Source organism: Triturus cristatus, chromosome 4_2 (assembly GCF_964204655.1).
Source record: "Triturus cristatus chromosome 4_2, aTriCri1.1, whole genome shotgun sequence".
Taxonomy (NCBI): Eukaryota; Metazoa; Chordata; class Amphibia; order Caudata; family Salamandridae; genus Triturus; species Triturus cristatus.
In genome coordinates, this window is record NC_140586.1 from 687,219,361 (window position 1) to 687,240,471 (window position 21,111).

A 21,111-nucleotide genomic window follows, 5' to 3' on the forward strand; every position below is an offset into this window, starting at 1 on the left:
GGAGGGAGAGCACCTGGTCCAGATGGCATCCCCGCTGATGTGTTCCTCCATGACAAAACCAGATGGGGAAAGTACATATTGCTACTGGCTAATGCAATTGCACAAGGAGCCCCTGTACCGGTGTCGTGGAAAGGAGCCAAAATAATCCCCGTGTATAAAAAAGGTGATAAGTCACTGCCGGGGAATTATCGACCCATCAGCCTGATCGACTCAGTACAAAAAATATTAGGGAGATTGATTCTCAATAAAATACAGGACTGGGTTGAGGAGTATAGTATATTGTCACCCTTGCAAGCCGGTTTTCGTGCATCCATAAGCACTATTGACCAGGTGTTCCGTTTTGTTTTAATACACTGGAAAGTGGTGGTCTTGGGCAAAGGCAGTCTGTATGCTGCCTTTGTCGACTTAAAATCCGCCTTTGATCTTGTTTCCCGCTCTAGAGTCTGGACTACCCTCCAAGAACTTGGCTTACCCACTGAACTTTTGACTCTCATAGAGAGAATGCATGAGGGTAATTATGCTAAGATACGTTGGGGTTCCCAGGGACAAGTTACTAGTTCCTTTCCTGTTGAGCGGGGGGTGCGCCAGGGTTGTGTTATGGCACCGACCTTGTTCACTGTGTTTATTAACAGTGTAGTTGACTGTGTGACCCGCATGAACACTGATGCCCCGATTCTAGCCTGGTCTAAAATCCCGATTTTAATGTTCGCGGACGATACGTTGATAATCTCGAAGACCCCGAGCCGGCTCCAGCGAGCTCTGAAAGTATTTGAGGTTTTTTGTACTGCTCGTGGTCTCGGAATAAATGTGTCGAAAACTAAATTTATGACTTTAATCAACATAAAGTTTTTAAAGTAGGAATTATAATAAATAATCGACCTCTGGAGCAAGTTAGGGAGTTCATATATCTAGGGGTGAACATACAGAGTGATCTCAAGTGGAATCACCAGATTGATATGGCCACACTGAAACACAGGCAACTCTCGGGGGCCTTACGTCTTGAGCACAATAGGTCTTTTATGAAACCTATAAGACCTGTGCTTCAGGTATATGACACTAAAGTGGTAAGCTCAGCTTTTTATGGTGTAGAACTATGGGGACTAGACAACATATCCAAGCTTAGTTTGTCAGAAAACAAGTTTCTACTGGGTATTACCAACCTTCCACAAAGCACGCCATTGTGCCCGCTGTTTTATGATCTTGGGAGAAAACCCCTTTTTGACACCACAAAGCTACGTATTTTGTTATACTGGCATAGACTGTGGACTACACCAGAACTGGCACCTTATGCCACTGGCTTTGCGGATATAATAAAATCTGACACCTTCCACAAAATCAGCTGGCTTCGTGGCATTAGAGATATTCTAGCCAAAATTGGTATGTCGATGCTTTAGGAAAACCCCGCTACCGCTTGTTTTCCCTCAAAAAGGTTTTAAAAGAAAACTATTGGGAAATGGTCGCATTCAATAAATTAACAACCAGCAAACCTTCTTCATTAACAGGAAGATTCTTGGATTTTAAAATTATCCTGAGTTTGGAACCTTATTGGGATTCTGTCACTAAATCACAGGACAGGAAGCTGTATTTTCAGCTGAGAGCAGGTTCGCTGCTCTTAGGGTCTTTTACATCAAGGTGGAACAAATCACGCAATAGCAAGTGTCCTAGTTGCCAGGCATGTAATGAATCAGTCGCACATATGCTATTTGTTTGCCCAGCTTACGAAATACCACGAAGAGTGTGGTTGAGCCCTATATGCAAGACCATGGGGACAAAAAGCAGTCTAGTAGCGGAAAGAATCCTGCGTACCAATACCACAACCCCTATCTCCTTAGCAGTTTCAAAATAACTTAGGTGGATTTGGATAATCAGGTTGAAATCCAGCTCTGTTCAAAATGTGCTCGTGTAATTGATTAAAACATCTTTAAGGCACAGCGATTTTATTATTTTTGTATGAATTTCTATTTATTGTGCTTCATGAAATGTGTTTTCTGTGCTAGGGTTTGACCAACTACTATAGTGGAGATTACTCTAGAAGACAGTGATCTATTGTTGTATTTTATGATGTTTATAAATTGTCCATTGGTCAAACATGCTTATTTTATAATTTTTCTGATTTTATTGTATTATTGTATTATCACCTAAATGTTTTATGTGCTTTTATGACTATATGTCGAATAAAGCTTGTTTGACTGACTGGCATACTTTCTGTTTGATGGGCATGTCCTTATTTCCAGCTTGATGAAATGTTGGAATCCTTTTAAATGCACCAAACTTCCAGCAAAAACACCTTCATATTCCTCTAGGGCACAGTCACAGTTAACATTGAAAACACTAAACCCATAAGGTGTCTTGCATGGGTCAATTATCATACAAAGATTCTGCTGCTCAGACTTCCTGGTCACCAACAAATATCTTCACCATAGCTGTTCTTCCATCAAACTTGAATTTGCCTTCGAAGACTCCCTCAAGGGGAATGTCCTACATAGGCTCCAGGTGTAATGGGGCTAAACTACAGTAAATATTTTCTTGGAAAGTTGTCATATTCGTCTTTAGTGATGATAATCTGTGAACTAATGGTGCATCTTTGTTGATCATTTTATCCAGAATGACAACTAACAGAATAAAATCATTCATGTGTTCTTTAATCATCAATCATAACCATCATCCTGGATTGCATACACCTTTTTGTTGGCAAAATGGTTCCTTCTTTCCAATTATGGCATTCCTTTCCAAGTGTAAGGCAATATTTTATAAGACTCAACACGTATGTTAAATCCACAGCTGTAACGTTCATTCTGGTTGGATTCATCCTGTTTGTGTCTAAGCATGTTCATTCTAAATAGAGGCTTTGAATTATCATGTTTGATTGTGCATAATTAGACCATCTCTCGAGTTTTTTAAGCCTCACCTCATTAGCATGGCATGTAATACTCTTAAGTATACTCATAACATTATTGAGGATTGGGTTATTTGGGCACAGTAACCTTTCCTGTGCCTTGGTACATGGGGTACATGTTGAACATTATTGAGGATTGGGTTCTTTGGGCACAGTAACCTTTCCTGTGCCTTGGTACATGGGGTACATGGTAGACCTGGCATAATTAGCGTAGTTTCCCCTGTCTTTTTGCCTCTGTCTCATGTATTTTTGATGTATGCTGGATTTCATTTTTGCTGGTTTAGATGCTTTGGGCACTTTGCCACTGCTGATCAGTGCCAACGTGCAAGTACTCCCTCTGTAAATTGTTAATATGGATTGGTGTTTCCATGATTGGCTTGTTTGACTCACCTGTAATTCCCTAGTACATTGCACTGAGTGTGCCCAGGGCCTGTAAGTCAAATGCTGCTATTGGGCCTGCAGCACTGATTGTGCCTCCCACACAAGCAGCCTTTCTAAGGGGGTCTCAGGCCTACCACTGGAGTGTCTGGACGCAGTCTGTACCGCCATGTCGACCTGGCAAGTGCACCGACTTGCCAGGCCCTAACCTCCCCTTTTATTGCATGTAAGTCACTCCTAAGGTAGGCCCAAGGTACCCCTGTGGGCAGGGTGCAGTGTATGTGAAAGGTAGGACAAGTACTGATGTACAGTGCATTTCATTTTTCACTATTGAAAGGCTATCTGCAGGGCCGGACTGGCTACCGGGCGTTTTGGTGTGCTGCCGAGCTGCGGGCTTATTTCTCTGCGGTGGGGCTGATTTCGTTGGTGGGGACCTGCGTGTGCTTTTAAATACACAAAGCAAAACAAATGGTTTTAAGCACACGCAGGTCCCCATCAACGAAATCAGCCCTCAGCTTGGCAGCACACCGAAACGCCCGGTAGCCAGTCCGACCCTGGCTATCTGCTCCATAGGATAAAAAGGGTGTTTATTTCATCTTATAAGTATAACAACCCACTGATACAAGATATAAAGATGGAGTATAGTATGCTTGAACTCAGAATATAAAAATCCATCTTTTAGTAAAGATGATTTTTATATTGTGTGTTTGAAAATACCAGTTTTAGAAAGTGGGTATTTTCTTGCTTAGCCATCTTGTGTGCCTCTGCTGGTTTGTGGAGTGACAGGGGATGTGCATTCTCTTCAGACAGCCACTGGGGGATTGAGGTGTGTCCTGCCTCTCCTGGATAAGTCAAGGCTGGGCTGGGCTGAGTAGACCTGGGCTGCATTTAGAGTAGGGGGAGCAGATTTCCTTGCACCGGAATGGGCCTGGTCTGCCTTACACATTGATGTCTCTACCTCCTGTTGGGAAGCTGGTTCATGGAGGACAGAGTTCTTTGGACTGAGCCCAGAGCCTCTCTGCCACAAGAGAATAAAGAGGATTGAGTATAAATATTGGGTCCCATACCCCAGAACTTTGGAATACTTCTGGACTCAAGAGGAACCTCTGCCAAGAAAAAGAGCTGGGAAAGCTGCAGGAGAAGTACTGCCCCGTTGCTGTGTGCTGTCTGATGTTGGCCTGCAGTGGCTGTTTCTGCCAAGGAGAGGACAAAGACTTTGCTGTGTGCTGTGTATCCTGTTTGAAGAAGATCTCAAAGGCTTAAAGTAGAGCTTGCCTCATGTTCTGAAGTCTCAGAGACACACAGACTTCACCACCAGCTCCATTGAACGTCCTTGCTGGGAGTTCTGACCTGCCAAGAGGTGCCTGTTTCTGTGTTGGACCTCTGGAGGTTGTTTCTGCTGCTGGGAGCTGGGAAAAGAGAAGCAACTAAAGAAGTTTGATGCATCTGCACCTGTTTCCCACGCAACACTGATTCTCATGCACCCATCTCTGAAGTCCGAGATCACCACATCGACTCTGATGCAGGCCCTGCTGTGCAACACCAAGAACTGACGCCTTGTGGGTATGCAACTGGAGAGATCAATGCAGCGCCATTTGCCACCAGTGCCGCATCGATAACCGATGCGTTCCTGAATACCCATTCATCGCACAGGGTGCCAAGTCCACAACAACGCCGAGGCCCTAGTAAAAAACCGACGTATCACTTCCTTGCACTGTAAGAAACCAGTGCATCACCTCCTTTTCAGTAAGGAACCAACGCATCACCTCCCCTACGTGGTAGTAAGGAACCAATGCATCACACACCCTGTAGCAAGGAACTAATGCATCACCTTCTCAGTGCATAAGGAACCGACGCATCACCTTCTCTGCGGCTGTTTTTGCTAATGATTTTGTCCTATACAGGGTACTTTATGTTGAAAGTGTCGCATCTATAGTTTGCTATTTACAGAACTTTTTTTACCTTTTAAAATTCATACCTTGATAACTGTATGTTGGATTTTTGTTGTTTTGGTCTTTTCTGATTTTCTAAACTGGTGTGGTGTCCATTTGTAGTGTTTTCACTGTATTACTGTATGTGTGCGCAAATGCTTTAAACACTGCCTCTGAGATAAGCCTGCCTGGTCATGCCAAGCTACAAAGGGGGTGAGCAAGGCTTCTCTAAGGGCGTAACTCCCTTACCCTGACTAGAAGCAAGGGTCCCTACTTGGACAAAGGTGCAAACCATTGCCAACAAGAGACCCCCATTTCTAACAGTACACCTAAGTACTTGGTTGTGAATCATCTCTTGGTATTAATGAATATGCATGTCAATGCCAACATGTGCAGGGCAACAATGTATGCCTCATTTGTGGCTCAGGATGCATTCAGAGCGTGGCACACAGGTGGAGAGGAGTGTGACGGGTTTAGTTAAAAAGACATAAACAGAGAATGTCTGGGAAAGCTTCTGGCGCTTGTGCAAGGTTCGTGTTGGACGCTGAAGGGAAGAGTGTATCTGGGTAGATTGGTATGAAAGCTGTCAAGACGCAGTTCGAGGAAGTGAAAGATCTAATGTCAGGAGTCCACTCTCTACAAACAACAGCAGAGAGGCATGATGCGATCCCAGGCTTGTTGCCAATTAAGGGCTGTAACAACATCAGGAGTCTCAGATGAGGATCATGATGTTTAATGCAGTTAATCCTCCTGAGGCGGAAAGCCGGGAGAACTCTGGCCGATTGTTTTTAAATTGTGATTTTATTCTGTGTTTTAAACAAGCGTATTTTGCACTTACTTGCACTCCACGGACCTAGTTGCAGCTGGGATAGCACCAGCTCAGCTGATTCGAGCGTCGTTGGAGGTGGAGAATCGCGCTGCGGCCATCGCGCGCTTGACCCCCCAGACACGCCCATTCTCGAGGCCACGCCCATTCCGAGGCGACGCCCACTTCCCCGACCTATATAAATCGCAACATTACTCTAACGCGCCAATAGTTGATATCCTCCTGAGGCGGAAAGCCGGGAGAACTCTGGCCGATTGTTTTTAAATTGTGATTTTATTCTATGTTTTAAACAAGCGTATTTTGCACTTACTTGCACTCCACGGACCTAGTTGCAGCTGGGATAGCACCAGCTCAGCTGATTCGAGCGTCGTTGGAGGTGGAGAATCGCGCTGCGGCCATCGCGCGCTTGACCCCCCAGACACGCCCATTCTCGAGGCCACGCCCATTCCGAGGCGACGCCCACTTCCCCGACCTATATAAATCGCAACATTACTCTAACGCGCCAATAGTTGATATCCTCCTGAGGCGGAAAGCCGGGAGAACTCTGGCCGATTGTTTTTAAATTGTGATTTTATTCTGTGTTTTAAACAAGCGTATTTTGCACTTACTTGCACTCCACGGACCTAGTTGCAGCTGGGATAGCACCAGCTCAGCTGATTCGAGCGTCGTTGGAGGTGGAGAATCGCGCTGCGGCCATCGCGCGCTTGACCCCCCAGACACGCCCATTCTCGAGGCCACGCCTCCCGCCCCTATTCCAATGCGCCTTCCCCGGACGCGCAGCGGGCGAGCGCAGCGGGCGCGCCGGCATCGCGCCGAAGTCGCGCCTAAGTCCAGCCCGTCTGCGCCCGTCCGCGCTCGACCGGGCCTAGGGCCAGACTATATGCCTGTCCCAGCCGCCTCTAAGGTAAGCTATTCCCGCAGAGAGCTCCTCAGCCTTAGACCCACTAAAAACAGCTCATGTCTGGCACTACACGACCCCACTGTCCCTTTTCGCCGCTGTGACAAATGCAAACCAGGCAATCTCTCCCTTCCAAAACCCCCCGTCCCTCCCCCTGTCCTTAAAATCTCGACCCTTAACTGCAGATCACTTCCCAAACATGCCCTGCTTATCAACCATCTTATTGTCGACCTTAAACTGGACATACTTTTCCTCACAGAAACCTGGATTACGGAGCATTCCAACGCTGACGTCGTCCTAGCTCTCCCCCCGGGCTTCCTCATCATGTCTCAACCCCGTCCCCTAGGTAGAGGAGGTGGATTAGCCATTATCCACAGGGAACACTTTATCTGTCGATCCAAAGACTGCGCGATCCAAGACTCAGAGAGCTGCCTCTTCACGATTCAGCTGTCTTCGACGAACTCCCTGTCAGGCCTTCTGGTATATCGGCCGCCCGGCCACTCTGGCCCCTTCACAGCCGCCCTCCTGGAAACCGTTTCCTCCACGGCACACCTGACACCTAACTTCCTTATAACAGGCGACCTAAACATCCATCTCGAGGATCCCCTTGACACTGGGGCAACCGACTTCATTGACGACCTAGCGGCCTTGGGTCTGCTTCTCGCCAACTCTGAACCAACTCACACGAAAGGGCACCTTCTCGACCCGGTGTTTTCCAACATCCCTTCCCTCCTTTTCATTAACTCCCAACCCCTCCCGTGGACGGACCACTTTCTAGTCACGACCCATCTCCCTGGAGCTTTCAAAAAGCCTCAAAAACCCCCCACCTTCACCAGAGACAGAGCGTGGGCCAGACTCTCGGTGGAGGATTGGTCCACAGCCCTGGACGCTTCAACCCCCAGTCTTTCTGAGGACCCCTCCACCGCCGACTCCCAAGTCAGAGACTGGATATCCTCCACTCTCGATAATCTTATCCCCATAAAAAATCGGGAGATCAAAAACAGGATAAAAGGCCAGGCCCCCTGGTATACTCCTGACCTCAGGGATCTACGCAAAGAGTGCAAAAAGGCCGAGAGGCAGTGGAGAAAGGACTGGCTCCACAGTAACAAAGACCTCTACAATAGTGCAGTTAGACGCTACAAATCAGCTCTCAAACTTGCTAAGGCAGGATTCTATGACAACAGAATACAAAACGCCACCAATTCCACAAAAGAAGCGTACCTGATTGTCAAAGAACTCCTCAACATTCCATCAGCACCCACCGTTTCCCATGCCCCCCCAGACAGAAGTAATGACTTTGCCTCCTTCTTCGACTCTAAAATCTCGCGAATATTGGACTCTCTCCCCAGCATCACCCCCCACATCTCCACTGATACTGAGGTCTGTATCAACAGCCCGCGGCTGTCCTCCTTTAGAGCAACCTCCCTCATTGAGGTCTCCGCCACGTTAGCCAAAATGAAAAGCGGCTCTCCTCTTGACCCAGCCCCGGCCAGACTATTAAAAGCTGCCGCCCCCAGTATAGCCTCCACCATCAGGGATCTCATTAACATCTCCTTGCGCCAAGGCACAGTGCCGCCCAACTGGAAAAATGCGGTTGTCAAAGCCCTGCTAAAGAAACCCCATCTGAATCCTGACGATATGTCTAATTATAGACCCATATCACTCCTTCCCTGCATCAGCAAGATGGCGGAGAAGCTAGTTAATTCCCAACTCTCCCAATTCCTTGAGACCAACAAAATCCTGCGCCCATCTCAAACTGGCTTTAGGCCCGGCCAGGGCACGGACACAGCCCTCCTCTCCGTCATTGAGGAATCAAGGCGCATTCTGGATTCAGGAGGATCAGTGGCAGTGATCCTCCTGGACCTCAGTGCCGCCTTTGACACGGTGGATCACCGTGTCCTTCTACATCGCCTGGCTAGGGCAGGAATTGTGGGCTCAGCACACGCCTGGATTAACTCCTTCCTATCAGGCCGTTCATTTCAGGTGTGGGACGGCAACTCTCGTTCAGACCCCCTTCCACTGACTTGTGGAGTCCCGCAGGGGTCCTCGCTTAGTCCCACCCTGTTTAATGTTTACATGGCCCCCCTGGAAGACGTCGTGACCCCCTATGGGATCAAAATTGTCAACTACGCTGACGACACCCAACTTGTCGTCTCCCTCTCCCAGCTGGACAAACACCCAGACAGCCTGCGGAACTGCCTCCAAGACATCTACTCCTGGATGTGCGAATCTTCCCTAAAATTGAACGGTTCTAAAACCGAAATTATGCTCCTGGGCAACAAATGGTCATCAATCCCCGCTTCGGTGTGGCCAGACACCTTTGGTGAGATACCCACTCCAAAGTCAGAAGTCAAAACGCTAGGCGTTTGGCTGGAACCAAGCCTCACCATGAAGACCCAGGCAACCAAGACCGCTGGATCATGCTTTGGCCTCCTGCGGTCAACCCGAAAAATTCTCCCTCTCCTTCCTCCAATATCCAGGAAACTGCTGGTTCAAGGGCTCATCCTAGCCAGACTCGACTATAGCAACGCCGTCTACCTCGGTGCACCGGAGTTTACCTTAGCCAAACTCCAACGGGCACAAAACGCCGCGGCAAGGATTATAATGGACCTCCCCCCCAGAGCCTCTGCCAAATCAGCCCTCAAGGCCCTGCACTGGCTCCCTGTCCGCCAACGAGTTGAGTTTAAGGCAATGTGCACCAGTCACAAACTCATTAATGGTGCCGGCCCTGCCGCCCTGAAAGACCTTGTCGCCCCCTACAAAGCCCCTAGGGCACTGCGCTCGGACGACGAGCATTTGGCCATCGTCCCTAAATTTAAGAAGGCTCGGACCGGTGGCCGTCGCTTTTCGGTCAAAGCCTCCTCAGGCTGGAACGCACTGCCTCGCCACTTGCGTCTGGAACCCTGCCACGCCCTCTTCCGGAAAAAACTAAAAACTTTCTTATTCCCAAAATAATCCTCCGGTCCCCCCTCCTCTTGGGATATCACAGCTCTATAGCGCGGGGATGCCTCCGGGTCACCAGGCGCTTTATAAATTTATAAATAAATAAATAAATAAATTAATTCAGTTGCATCCCCACACAAACAACTTACAGTCTGTCCCAACTGTCCACCATTCCCAAACATTCTAAAGACAGCGCATGGGTGGCAGAGCACACAAACTCGCAAAGAAGGGGTGCAGGGTAGACAGAAAGACAACAAAAAACATGACAGGCAATGGGGCAAAAATATATACACAATATGTTTTTAGCAATGTTACATCATTTGCAATTTGCCGAAAAATGGCAGGTACATTAACTGTTTTTTTTCTTCAAGTGAAGCAGGGTAAAACAAGTTTTCAAATTATGACCTTCATACATTGAAAATAAATAAGCAGACTCTCTTACTCTTACTGAGCTTGAAAAAATAAAAACACGAGATGGCCGCAGGGATCTACCCACCACCACATTTGGTTTTGCTACTTCCTATTGCTTTCTTACCAGCTCAATTTATTTGAACAACTGTTTCAAGTAGTGGGTGAACAAAAGCAAAATCCAAGGAGATGGCATAAGCATAGCCAATATTTCATGTAGCTAATAAGATCTTATAAATAGTTCCTTCCTTACCTTAAAATTATCGTGGCCTTATATGGTTGTATTTAATTGGGAGATGCATTCCACTGTGTTGCTCCCTAACATGCAAGGGATCAAAGCTTTGGCTTCCATAATCCTTAGCACTATTACATTTAGCTCTCTGCTTTACATAAATGTTCTTGAGATTCTCAGTCTGACCATTAAAGATTTTAGCTATTGAATGCATTTATAGCAAGAAGTCTGATGGATCAGATGCTGACCTTAAGATTTCACCCAGAACTTTATCAAGAGCCAATGGATGTTCAATAGCACAACACTAGTGGCATGTGACCCTGTTCCTTTAGAAAAAAATCCCTCTTGCTGCTCTGTTTTAGAAATCCTACAGCCTATGGAGCAGATTATTTTGGCAGCTTCGGCTTGACTGCAACAGTACAGTAGAGCGTTGACAGAAGTAGGTCCTAACAAGCATTTACAATGCAATGGTCTCGGCATTGGTAAAGTTAGAGCTATTGGCATTGCTCATGACCTTATTTTTGTTTATGTTTTTGTTTTTAAAAATGTAAAGAAACGGCATTGTTATTTACAATGTCAATAGCTTAATCACTCTCAAATGCCGAGACCGTTGCATTGTAAATGCTTGTTTGTGAACTATTGATTTGCCAAGAAAAGCCCAGGGCACGGAAAGGTTCCCTCTAAACGCTCATTATTATGCTGAAGCCGCCTTCCCTTTATTATGTTAGGTTGGTCTTCGGTTCACCCCACTGACAGACAAGCATCTGGAATCACTGCGTTGGGGGAGGGGCGGATGAGCCCGACCTGTGAGCCTAAGTCGGGTCTGGTGTTTGACATATGTCCCCTCGTCTGAAAGACCCTCGAACCTTTCCTAATAATTATAAAAACGATATAAGTGATGCATAATAACTTAAAAAGAACGCTAAAAATCAAAGTTTTCAGCCCGACCTGCAACATTGTTCGGAAATAAAACGCCGACGGCAGTAGTGTAATGTAGACAGATGACAGCAGAAATGCTCAGGCTCTGTGGATGTCTGGATCCATGCCTGCCACATCTTTCAATGCCACAGAGGAGCAGACACGCCCTGCCGCACAGAGACATCAGACATTAATGAGAACATCATTACTGGTGGAAGGCGGGCCAGCTTCACAAAGTACCCCTGAAGCGCCTGGTTCACGCATCTGCAAAGCCCTTGGCAGCGCGTGGCTAGGATTACGCCTCTACCAAGAGATAATCCCAGGGATCGGTGCGAGACAAGCAAAACTGTAGAAAACAATTCCTCTGCAACTGTAGATTGCGTGTTAAAGATTATTTGTGCAAATGTTTGTTCATATCAATTGCAATTTCTAAAACATTGTTCCTTTTTTGTAATATAAACTAAGTTGCTAAAAAAAAAGTAATTTCATGCATTTGCACGTATTAAAATATATTTGCTTAGAAAAATAGGATTTTGGTCTGAAAGGTTTTATTTTCTTGTGAAGGCTTTGCAACCCCACGCGTCCGTGCTTGCGCACAGTCCTGTATCTGTGCCTTCATGGATACCCCGCAGCCTAGAGAGGGTCCCCATAGTCCAGCCAGCTGAGCTCCCAGAGCCGGTCGCCGCGGTGGGAAACCATGAATACACCAGGCGTGTCTGTGGTTCAGAGGCACCCGCGCCGCCTGCCACTGCCCCCTTCCAGCCCTCAGCGGCGATCAGCCGTGCATCCCGAACCCAATGCCCTGATGAACGCAGGCGACTTCACTGACTTAATTTAGAGCGCCTAGGAGCCTCCGTTAGAGCGCGGTATTAAACCATGAGGTTTTTTAAAAAGCAAAATAGCTATTAAACGGTGGTATTTCAAACAAGCATGTTGGTGGAAACGTTTAGTGCAAGATGAAATGTCACTTTCATAATTTTGGAGTGAGAACTTTCAGTGCTTTGAGTCACCCTTTTGGTGAAACAAGCGCTATAAAATACATTACGGTGTGCTCCCTGTGTCGATTCAGAGTAATATCAGGGGCTGCAGGAAGCGGGATGGTTTGAAAATACAGCAGCTGAGGTTTTATTTTCTTGTGTAGGCTTTGCAACCCCACGCGTCCGTGCTTGCGCACAGTCCTGTATCTGTGCCTTCATGGATACCCCGCAGCCTGGAGATGGTCCCCATAGTCCAGCCAGCTGAGCTCCCAGAGCCGGTCGCCGCGGTGGGAAACCATGAATACACCAGGCGTGTCTGTGGTTCAGAGGCACCCGCGCCGCCTGCCACTGCCCCCTTCCAGCCCTCAGGCAGCAGAAAGGAACCCCCTTGCCAAACAACACTTGGAAAGAGCAGGGGGAAGTGGGTGGGGGGAGTGGATGCGATGTCCTCGCGCTACCCTTCGCTCCACCCATGCACATACTTGCAAAGTTATTCCTGTACAGCCACGTTTCCTGAGCTATAAAACGGCCACTTATTTTACGCAGTAAACTATTCTAGCGTTTATGAACCAGATCGCAGGAAAAGTCTTTCTGGGAGCGGGACAGGGCTGCTAGGAGCCAGGGCGCGCATAGCGATGCATGCCTGGGCATTTTTCACGCTTAGAGGAACTGCTGACGTTCAGCGTCGGCCTTTATGACACCGAGAGACCCTCACAATGCAAAAATGGCACAAAATACTGCACCTTACACTAACTGATTGAATGAGAAATACAAAATATTTCTTTACTGTGTAAAAGAAGAGCGTTGCTTCTCGTTTTCGATGACACAGTCAATAATACACTGCAAGCACACCACCGCCTTTCTCCGAGGCAGAGCAGAAATGCCTCGGAGAAACGCAGCGTCCTTTTCGGATTCGGGGGCGTGTTTTGCTGTTATCTCCTCCAGCCATTGGCTGGAGGAGAGAATGAGACTTTCTGCAAAAAACACGCCCCCCGATCCGAAAAGGACGGGGCATGATCGGAGTGACGGGACCTCTTCTCCAATGGCTGGCCAGCATTGAAGAGGCCAGCCAATGGAGAACAGGGCAGAAGGGGGGCGGGTTCAAGCCCCTCTTCTCCAAAACATTAAATCTCTTGACTTCCGGTTCTGCCTTCGGCAGACCGGATGGTCCCGAGACCTAAAAAGGGAACCGTAATGAGCCCTGTAGAGAAAGAGAAATTATACCTAGTCAACTCCAACTGAAAATTACAGCTTCCTTCAACCTCCTTGACTTGTTTTTATTTAGGCATGCCTTGATCAGAAGAGATTCCAAATGTTTTCACAATTACAGTGGTCAGTGGAGTTTTTTAAGTCATATCAGTTGAACTGGGGAGCCAAACAGCCTATTCAGTGAAAAAAATAATATTCAATTAATTCATGTGTCATGAAATGTAAACCTAATAATCTAACTCAAACCACAACCTCCTCAGCAGCCGTCAACATAGAGCCTTTGAAACCTGAGAGGGACAGTGTGAACCCCAATGCACACCTACAGCTAATGCTTCTTGTTGTGAGAGAAAAGGCCCAACTTTCACATGCTAAATCCAGCCAACCGTAAAGGAGGCCTGTCTGGACCTGATGATGATTCTCAGTCCATGAATATTTTGTGATATGAGGTTCATAAAGGCTCCTTCCCTAGCAGAGAGGGCCAACTGAAGAAACACAACCTTCAAAACAGAGACAGGCTCCTCAAAACGATGGCAAATATAGAATACCGTAATAAATGTAAGCTTGTGATTCCAGTTGGTGGGTTGCAAGGCACTGGGCATAGACAAGTGAGCGCTGGCTCTCATTCTCTCCTACACCAATCTGCATTGGTACCGGGGACTGAGAGATGGTTATGTGGCTGGATTTCCATAAAATATGATGAACAGAAGAATATAAAAGCGTTTGGCTTACATAGCTAAGATGATCAAGTCTTGACAAATTAAAAGGATACAACTGAATTTCACTTGCTCTCGTCTACCTAGCAGAATGGCATAGTGTGTATGTGTAGCCCAAACAATGAAGAGGCTAATGCTCTCACAATACATTACACAGAGATATCGGAGGCAGGAATGACACAATTGTAACAAAGCAGAAGCTTGTTAATGGAGAGTGCCACAGATGCTGCTCTAGCACATAGGGCCCCATTATGATGGCGGGCGGATCGCCACCGCCCGGCTGGTGGTGGCGATCTGCCCGCCATCGCAACCACATTTACCCCTGCCATATTACCATGGCGAGGGTACCGCGGCAGATGGAAAGGCCGCCTGCTGCTTTTCCGCTGGTCAGCAATTGTCACGATTTCCGGCCGGGCGGAACTCGGGCACAATACGGAGGTGGTGCCTGGAAGGCACCGTCATCCATTTCATGATGCCTGGCAGTTCAGGCCTTTCCATGGAAAAGCAGGTGGGAATTGCTGTGGGGGCCCGTTGCGGGACCCCGGGGGTGGAGGGGTGGCGGGATGCACTTGGGGGCTACCTATGGTACTACCCCTTCATTGCCATGCACAAGGTGGAAGGCACCGTGCGGTGCCTGTCACGTTGTGCATGGCAATGCACACATGCCTCTTTGGCATTCGGGCAGGTGCTGCCCCCGCAATGATGGAGATGTGGGATGCGACTGCCAGGGTGGCGGTTGCATCCTAATTGGCGGTGTGGGACCGCCGCACCACTGGTAGCCGGTCCCTGCACCGGCAGGGTGGCGGGCGGACTGCAGTCCGCCCGCCATCCTTATGGGGCCCTTAGTGTCACGAATGATAATGCGGAAAGGATCTGTGAATTTATTCAGATTATCACAAGAGTGAACAAATGTATTGGTCTCTTTTCATTTGTCTTACTTTTTTACAGAGAGTGACAGATGACGGATAACAGCTACAGTAATCTTTAAAAAAAAGAGTTTAATTAATTGAAAGTGGTACCTCTGCATTTATTACATTTTAGCATCAGGCAATGTTACACAACTGAAGACCAGAATGTGACTCACCCTCGTGCTGCTTTCTCAGAACCAGGTATTGGAAATAAGTCTCTGCAAAAGCTGTCATTGGAAGCATCCTCACAGTCGTTCTCATCAGACGAGTCTCCGCAGTCCGGTTCTCCATTACAAACTAAGTTGCGGTTGATGCAGCGACCTAGCATTATAAATGATTACTTTTGAGGCTTTAAAATGTACACTAGCATATACTAAAGCTTGAGAATTTCACTACTATTGTTTTCATCTCCAAACAAGTACAGCTCTCATTTTTGCACATATGATAGATAATCACAGTATTTTTATAGCGCAATTACCTAGAGAAAATAAATGTGAGCATGTATATATGTTGTAAGTAGGGTGTTTAAGAAACAACATACACATTTCAAGTTATAATTAATTCATTGAATTCATGATCCAGACTAAGGTCCTGATTAGGATAGCAGCTGGACCGCCACCGATAGGCAGTTGGTGAAGCTCAGACCGACATCCAATAGAGTGGTCCTACCGCCGCATTATGATGAGGTCAGTTTGACCGTATCAGTCAGAGGGACTGACCAACACTATCTACAGTTCAAGGAGCCTGTTGGACCGTCAGTCGGATTGTATACCCTAAAATAGGAACGGTGCATGTGAAGGTATCACTGTAGGGATTACAACTGCCTTTTCATGATGGTCCGACCACCATGAAAAGTCAGCCAGAATGGGACTTTGAGGCCCCCTAGCAGGGGCCCCCAACCCCCATGGGCCTTTGCAATGGGCCCGGGGGATGCATGTAATGCCCCCCCAAACATCCAAGCACATCATGCCTGTCACACGGTGCATGTCTGTTTGCAAAATTCCATTTACCATTGAGGCTTGTGCTGCGGCCCTTTTCCAGGCTGCAGCACAAGCTGCAATGGTAGAAGGCATGTTTACAAATGCCTACACGGTGGTCGCATTGTAATTGGGCAGGTAGAACCGCTGACATATAGTCGGTCGGACACCTTTCCGTAACGATGGTGGTTGGATGCTCGTCCGACCGCCATTATAATCAACCCCCTAAGAGACACATTCATTAACTGAAGTAGCTATAACTCTTGCTCCGCCATGCAAAGTCATCATGCATGTAATTTCAAATGTCAGTGATTTTATCGGTGATATCACAGAACATGTCATGAGTAATGTACTAGGTGTCACCATAAGTAGAGCATGGCAAGGGTGCACATCATGGTTACTTCAGTTAACTATTACTGATGAATTTCAGTGTTTTTTTAGTTTAAAACTTTACATTTAATTGACATTTTCACCTAACTACAACGTCACTTTAACATTTGGATTTTGTGTTATGTGTAGTAAAATATTGTTAGCAGTCCTACCTATAATGTCACTTTTACTTTTGTTCTTTTCAGTGAATTTCTCAGCTTTTTCTTTTAATGTAAAGCAACAATATACAGACATGCAATTTTCAGTAATGTAGACCTTCTGGCTTTGTTGAAGGGTCAGAACACCAACGTATAAAAAGAGGGCCCATTGGCTTTAGCAAGGGGCCAGCAAATCAACCTATGTAAAGCAGTCACCACAATAATTTATCAATAATCATATTCCAAAGTAATCCTTATAAATACACACATGGCAAAGCATGATAATTATTGTCACACAAATATTTAAACTAAACATTTTATTTCAAACAATCATAAACATTTATTTGAGTCTTTCTTTAATACTCGTCTGGCCACAAAATGCAGCCAAAGATCCAACCACAAGATACATGCAGTCAAGCTGGAAAGAATACAGCTGCAATGCATAGTGCTTTAAAAACGATGGTGAGTTTTCCTGGGGTCATGCATTCCATGACCCAGGAGAGATGTTCATGTTTTTTTAATATTCCTGGGGGGCTGTTGTGCTCCTTGTGGCCCCACCAACACTTACATTATTGTTTGGTAGCGCACCTGGCACTCCTTGGGGCACCACAAGAATTTAAATATTAGAAAAATCCCTTGCAAGGCATTAAGGGGTGCTCCAGTAAGAGTGCAGTGAATGTAGTGAATTTTTAATGAACTGCCACACCTCTTTAGTTTTGTAGCAGCGAAAGCACAATTCATTTTCTTTCTTTTTATTTTTAACTAATGGCAGCGTGAGGAGCTCACTCCTGTACTGTCTTGCATATTTATGTTTTTTCTGGGGGCCCCAGTCCCTTCCAGTGCACCAACATCTGTCATTTTGTTTAAGTAACGGCAGTGCGGGGAGCCCACTCCCACACTGCCTACCCGGGGCACTCAGAGCCTTCCTTTGAAAAAAAAAAGGTGGCGAAATAGGGAGCCCACTCTTACGTTGCCAAGTCGGATACCTGTCTGTCTGTCTAGCACAGTCCATGCTACATGGGAGAATAAGTGCAGGAGGGTGTACTGCGGTGGCCCCCAGCATTCTTCTTGATCAGTGTCCCTGGAATAGTCCCGGGACCCAGGTGAGATGGGGTCCCCTGGGGGCAGATAAAGTTCAGAGACAGGTTTCCACACACGCCCCCCAAAATTAAGATATATAGATATATTGCACTCTGGGACTTGTAGTTTGTTGGAGTGCATCCAGAACGCCGGTGGTGCAGAAGTGAGGCATACCACAGAGCACCTCTATGAAATGAAAAGTGTTTCCTTCCATCTAGAGAAATTCTGCACTCAATTCTGGGAATTAACTCATTTATTCACCAACAGCACTTGCATTAAAACTGGAACGCATTTCAGCTGAGTACTCAGTCTTTGTCAACCATGAAATACACTAAATTCTTTCTTTAACTTTTAAACTCTCTCCACAGGTGTAGCCAATTAAATAAACATGAAAGAGTCACTCTTGTAGTTTGTATCCTTCGTCTTTTGTAGTGTTTTGTAGTTTCCAACAATCTGTCCTGGCAGTCACTTGTAGAAAACGTAAGTTAAAAACAATTTCGATTTCTGCATGCTTCTAGCAGTGAACAACTATTTGTAACATTCAGATCTTTATTAGCCTCGTGTGCACTTTAATAAATTCCTAGAATCTTGAAAAGTATCACAAGTCGATTTTCTCTTATCAAGTTCTGAGTGTAGGCAGCCTTTCACTTCAGAATTACCACTTTGTCAGTAAATACAAAAGTCAAAGGGACTTATTATGATGGTGGGCGGACATCAGTTCGCCTGGCATCGTTGTGGTGCCGGGACCGCCCGCCGGTAAGGCGGCGGTCCAGCTGTGTGACTTAGGATGTGCCCATCACTACGGTGTGCGCATCCAGGACCCTGAGCATTGTTGACAGTGCTGCTGGCTGCAGCACCGTTCGCTATGCCAAAAGGCCATGTTGTGCATTTCTATGCACAACGTTGCAGGCACCACACCTGCATGGAAATGTAGGAGGGTACCATGGGTACCCCCAGTGCATAGACACCCTTCCCCCATACATAGGGGGCCCTGCAACGGGCCCCAAAACCCAGACTCTGCCAACCTTTCCATGGCGGTTCCACCACCATAGAAAGGCTGGCTGACGCCAGCACTGTAATCTGGTTGGCAGTGCCTGCGAGGCACTGCCACCATTACAACCATGCTGACCGCTCCGCCAGGCAATCGTGACGATTGCTATGGTGGAAGCGTGGAGGGCAGTCTTTGTGACCGCCGCCGTCACAATGCCATTCCCCTCGCCATCCTAATGTGGTGGTGGGAAATGTGAGTCAGATGGCAGAGGGACCGCCACCGCCGGGCCGTCGGTGGCGGTCCCTCCGCCATCATAATGAGCCCCTAAGTTCTTTCACTGACTGCTGCCAGCCACACTTTAACTTCCAGTAACGTGATGTAATTAATCCATTCCAGATTCTTTATTCAAAATATTTCATAGCAGCGCTCACCTTGATTTCACTGTTCAGCCTGCTAGAGCTTGTTCTTTTACAAGCATGAACGTTCATTTTGAGGTTCCAGTATCCACTTTAAGGTAGTTTTTGGGGACTGGCACAGCGCAAGACACATGCTTAGCTGTGGATTCTGGCCTTCAATAATGAAAGGGAAATGTGTGGAGGGGTTACTGCCCCCCTACACTGGCCTTGGGACCACCACCTCCCCGGGGCACTGAATTATTAAAATACGGGGGTCCGTATCGGACCCCTGGGGACCACCACCTCCCCAGGGATTTTAAATGTGTTGAGAGGGGGCCAGCTGGCCCACTTCCTAGAGCCCGCCTTGGCCCAGAGCCGGCTCCAGCAGTGTCCCAGGACGCCCACCCCCGGGATATTGCAATTTGCCATGGCAAGGCGAGAGCACTGCTCCCGCCCTGCCATAGCAAACTTCTGCTTCTCTTCATGGAAGTGAGAGCAGAAAAACTGTTCTTGCTTCCATGAAGCGAAGCAGATTTGCTTTTGGGCAAAGGGAACTGCATGTTATCAGCTTCCTTTGTCCAGAAGCAATTCCAGCTCCTGCAGGAGGCGGGGAGCCGGCTGGGACCACGGGACACCCCTCCCATTTTTTACTTTTTTTAACAAGGCCGGACCCCTGAGGGATGGGTCCCCAGGACTAAAAGTACCCTCAGGAGGGGGGCTACTCGGTCCCCCTTCGTTTTTTTTTTTTTTTAAAGTTAAGTGTGTGTAGTGAAATTATGTGGTATGTTGTGCAGTGAAATTATGTGAATAGAAAGTATGTGATATTTAGTGTAAAGGAATTATGTAGAGTGGGATTATGTGTTATAGGGAGTAATTATGTGGTATGGTATGTTCTGTGGAGTAGTAACCTCAGGTTTAGTCTTCCTTGTTTCCATACAAGATAAACTATAAACTCAGTAAGACAAAAAAAAGAAGGAATTACTGAGAAGCACTTCTTGACCTAGTCAGAGGTATGAGCAGGGCCACTGGAATTATGCGACTGTTCGGCTGCGCCGATTTTAGTATAATTATGCATTTTCTGCATTTGCCATATAATCCATCATCTACTGCATACTCTGCAGATTTGAACAAAAAAAACTTTGTTTCTAGCTCAAACGGCTCAAACATTACCAAAAATGCAGTGGCAAGCTTCAATTAAAAAGTGCAGGTCAAAGGAACTGCGGTCAATACCCAAACCACTCCCCTCGCTTAGATCTTACTTTAAAATAATGGAACAGGTCGGAGGTTCAAAACCAGTCATTGGAGGAAATAAGAGCATACCAAACGAAGAGGAGAACATGGAGAACATGGTATCCCCTGTGTCTCAGGGTATGCTTTTAATGCTTGAGAATAGGTTTACCCCGCTCGCAGAGATCCAGGAAACTTTACTTGAGTCTGAGGTAGTGATTGAAAGTGATCTGAATCAAGAAATTTCAAATTACTGTGTTTGTCCTGAACAGATGCATGATCCTCGAAGTGAATCTCCCCATGGGAGTTCAGGGGGTCAGTTGGTAGATCTCTTAAACAGTCTAAGGCAAGAGATTCTTGCTAAATTTGAGACCTCTGAAAATAATCAAAAGGAGATCCAGGAAGGGGGGAGATTTTGGAGCAGAAGATTGACGGGCTAACTATGCGCACAGAGAATTTGGAAGTGGAGGTGAAGGTCCTGGGTGAGACCACGGCTCCCAATCTTAGAGAGATCGAGAGACTCAAACTAGGTAACAAGGCATTACAGCAGGATATGGAAAGACTGGAATTGCAAGCTAGGCAAAATAATATCCGCCTTCTTGGAATTAATGAAAATGCAGAGGGGGCAGATATAAAAGGTTTTGTCTGCAAGTTGTTGGGAGAACTATTCCAAGATA

General features: G+C 46.7%; 1 protein-coding gene across 1 annotated transcript in view; it reads right to left on the reverse strand.

Annotated features, from left to right (window-relative positions):
* C8A (complement C8 alpha chain) overlaps nt 1-21,111 on the reverse strand; it is a 447,843-nt gene that overhangs the window by 298,498 nt on the left and 128,234 nt on the right. The window contains exon 4 of the mRNA XM_085602506.1: nt 15,414-15,558. Coding sequence (XP_085458632.1) covers nt 15,414-15,558 — 145 coding nt within the window. The remainder of the gene's footprint in view (nt 1-15,413; nt 15,559-21,111) is intronic.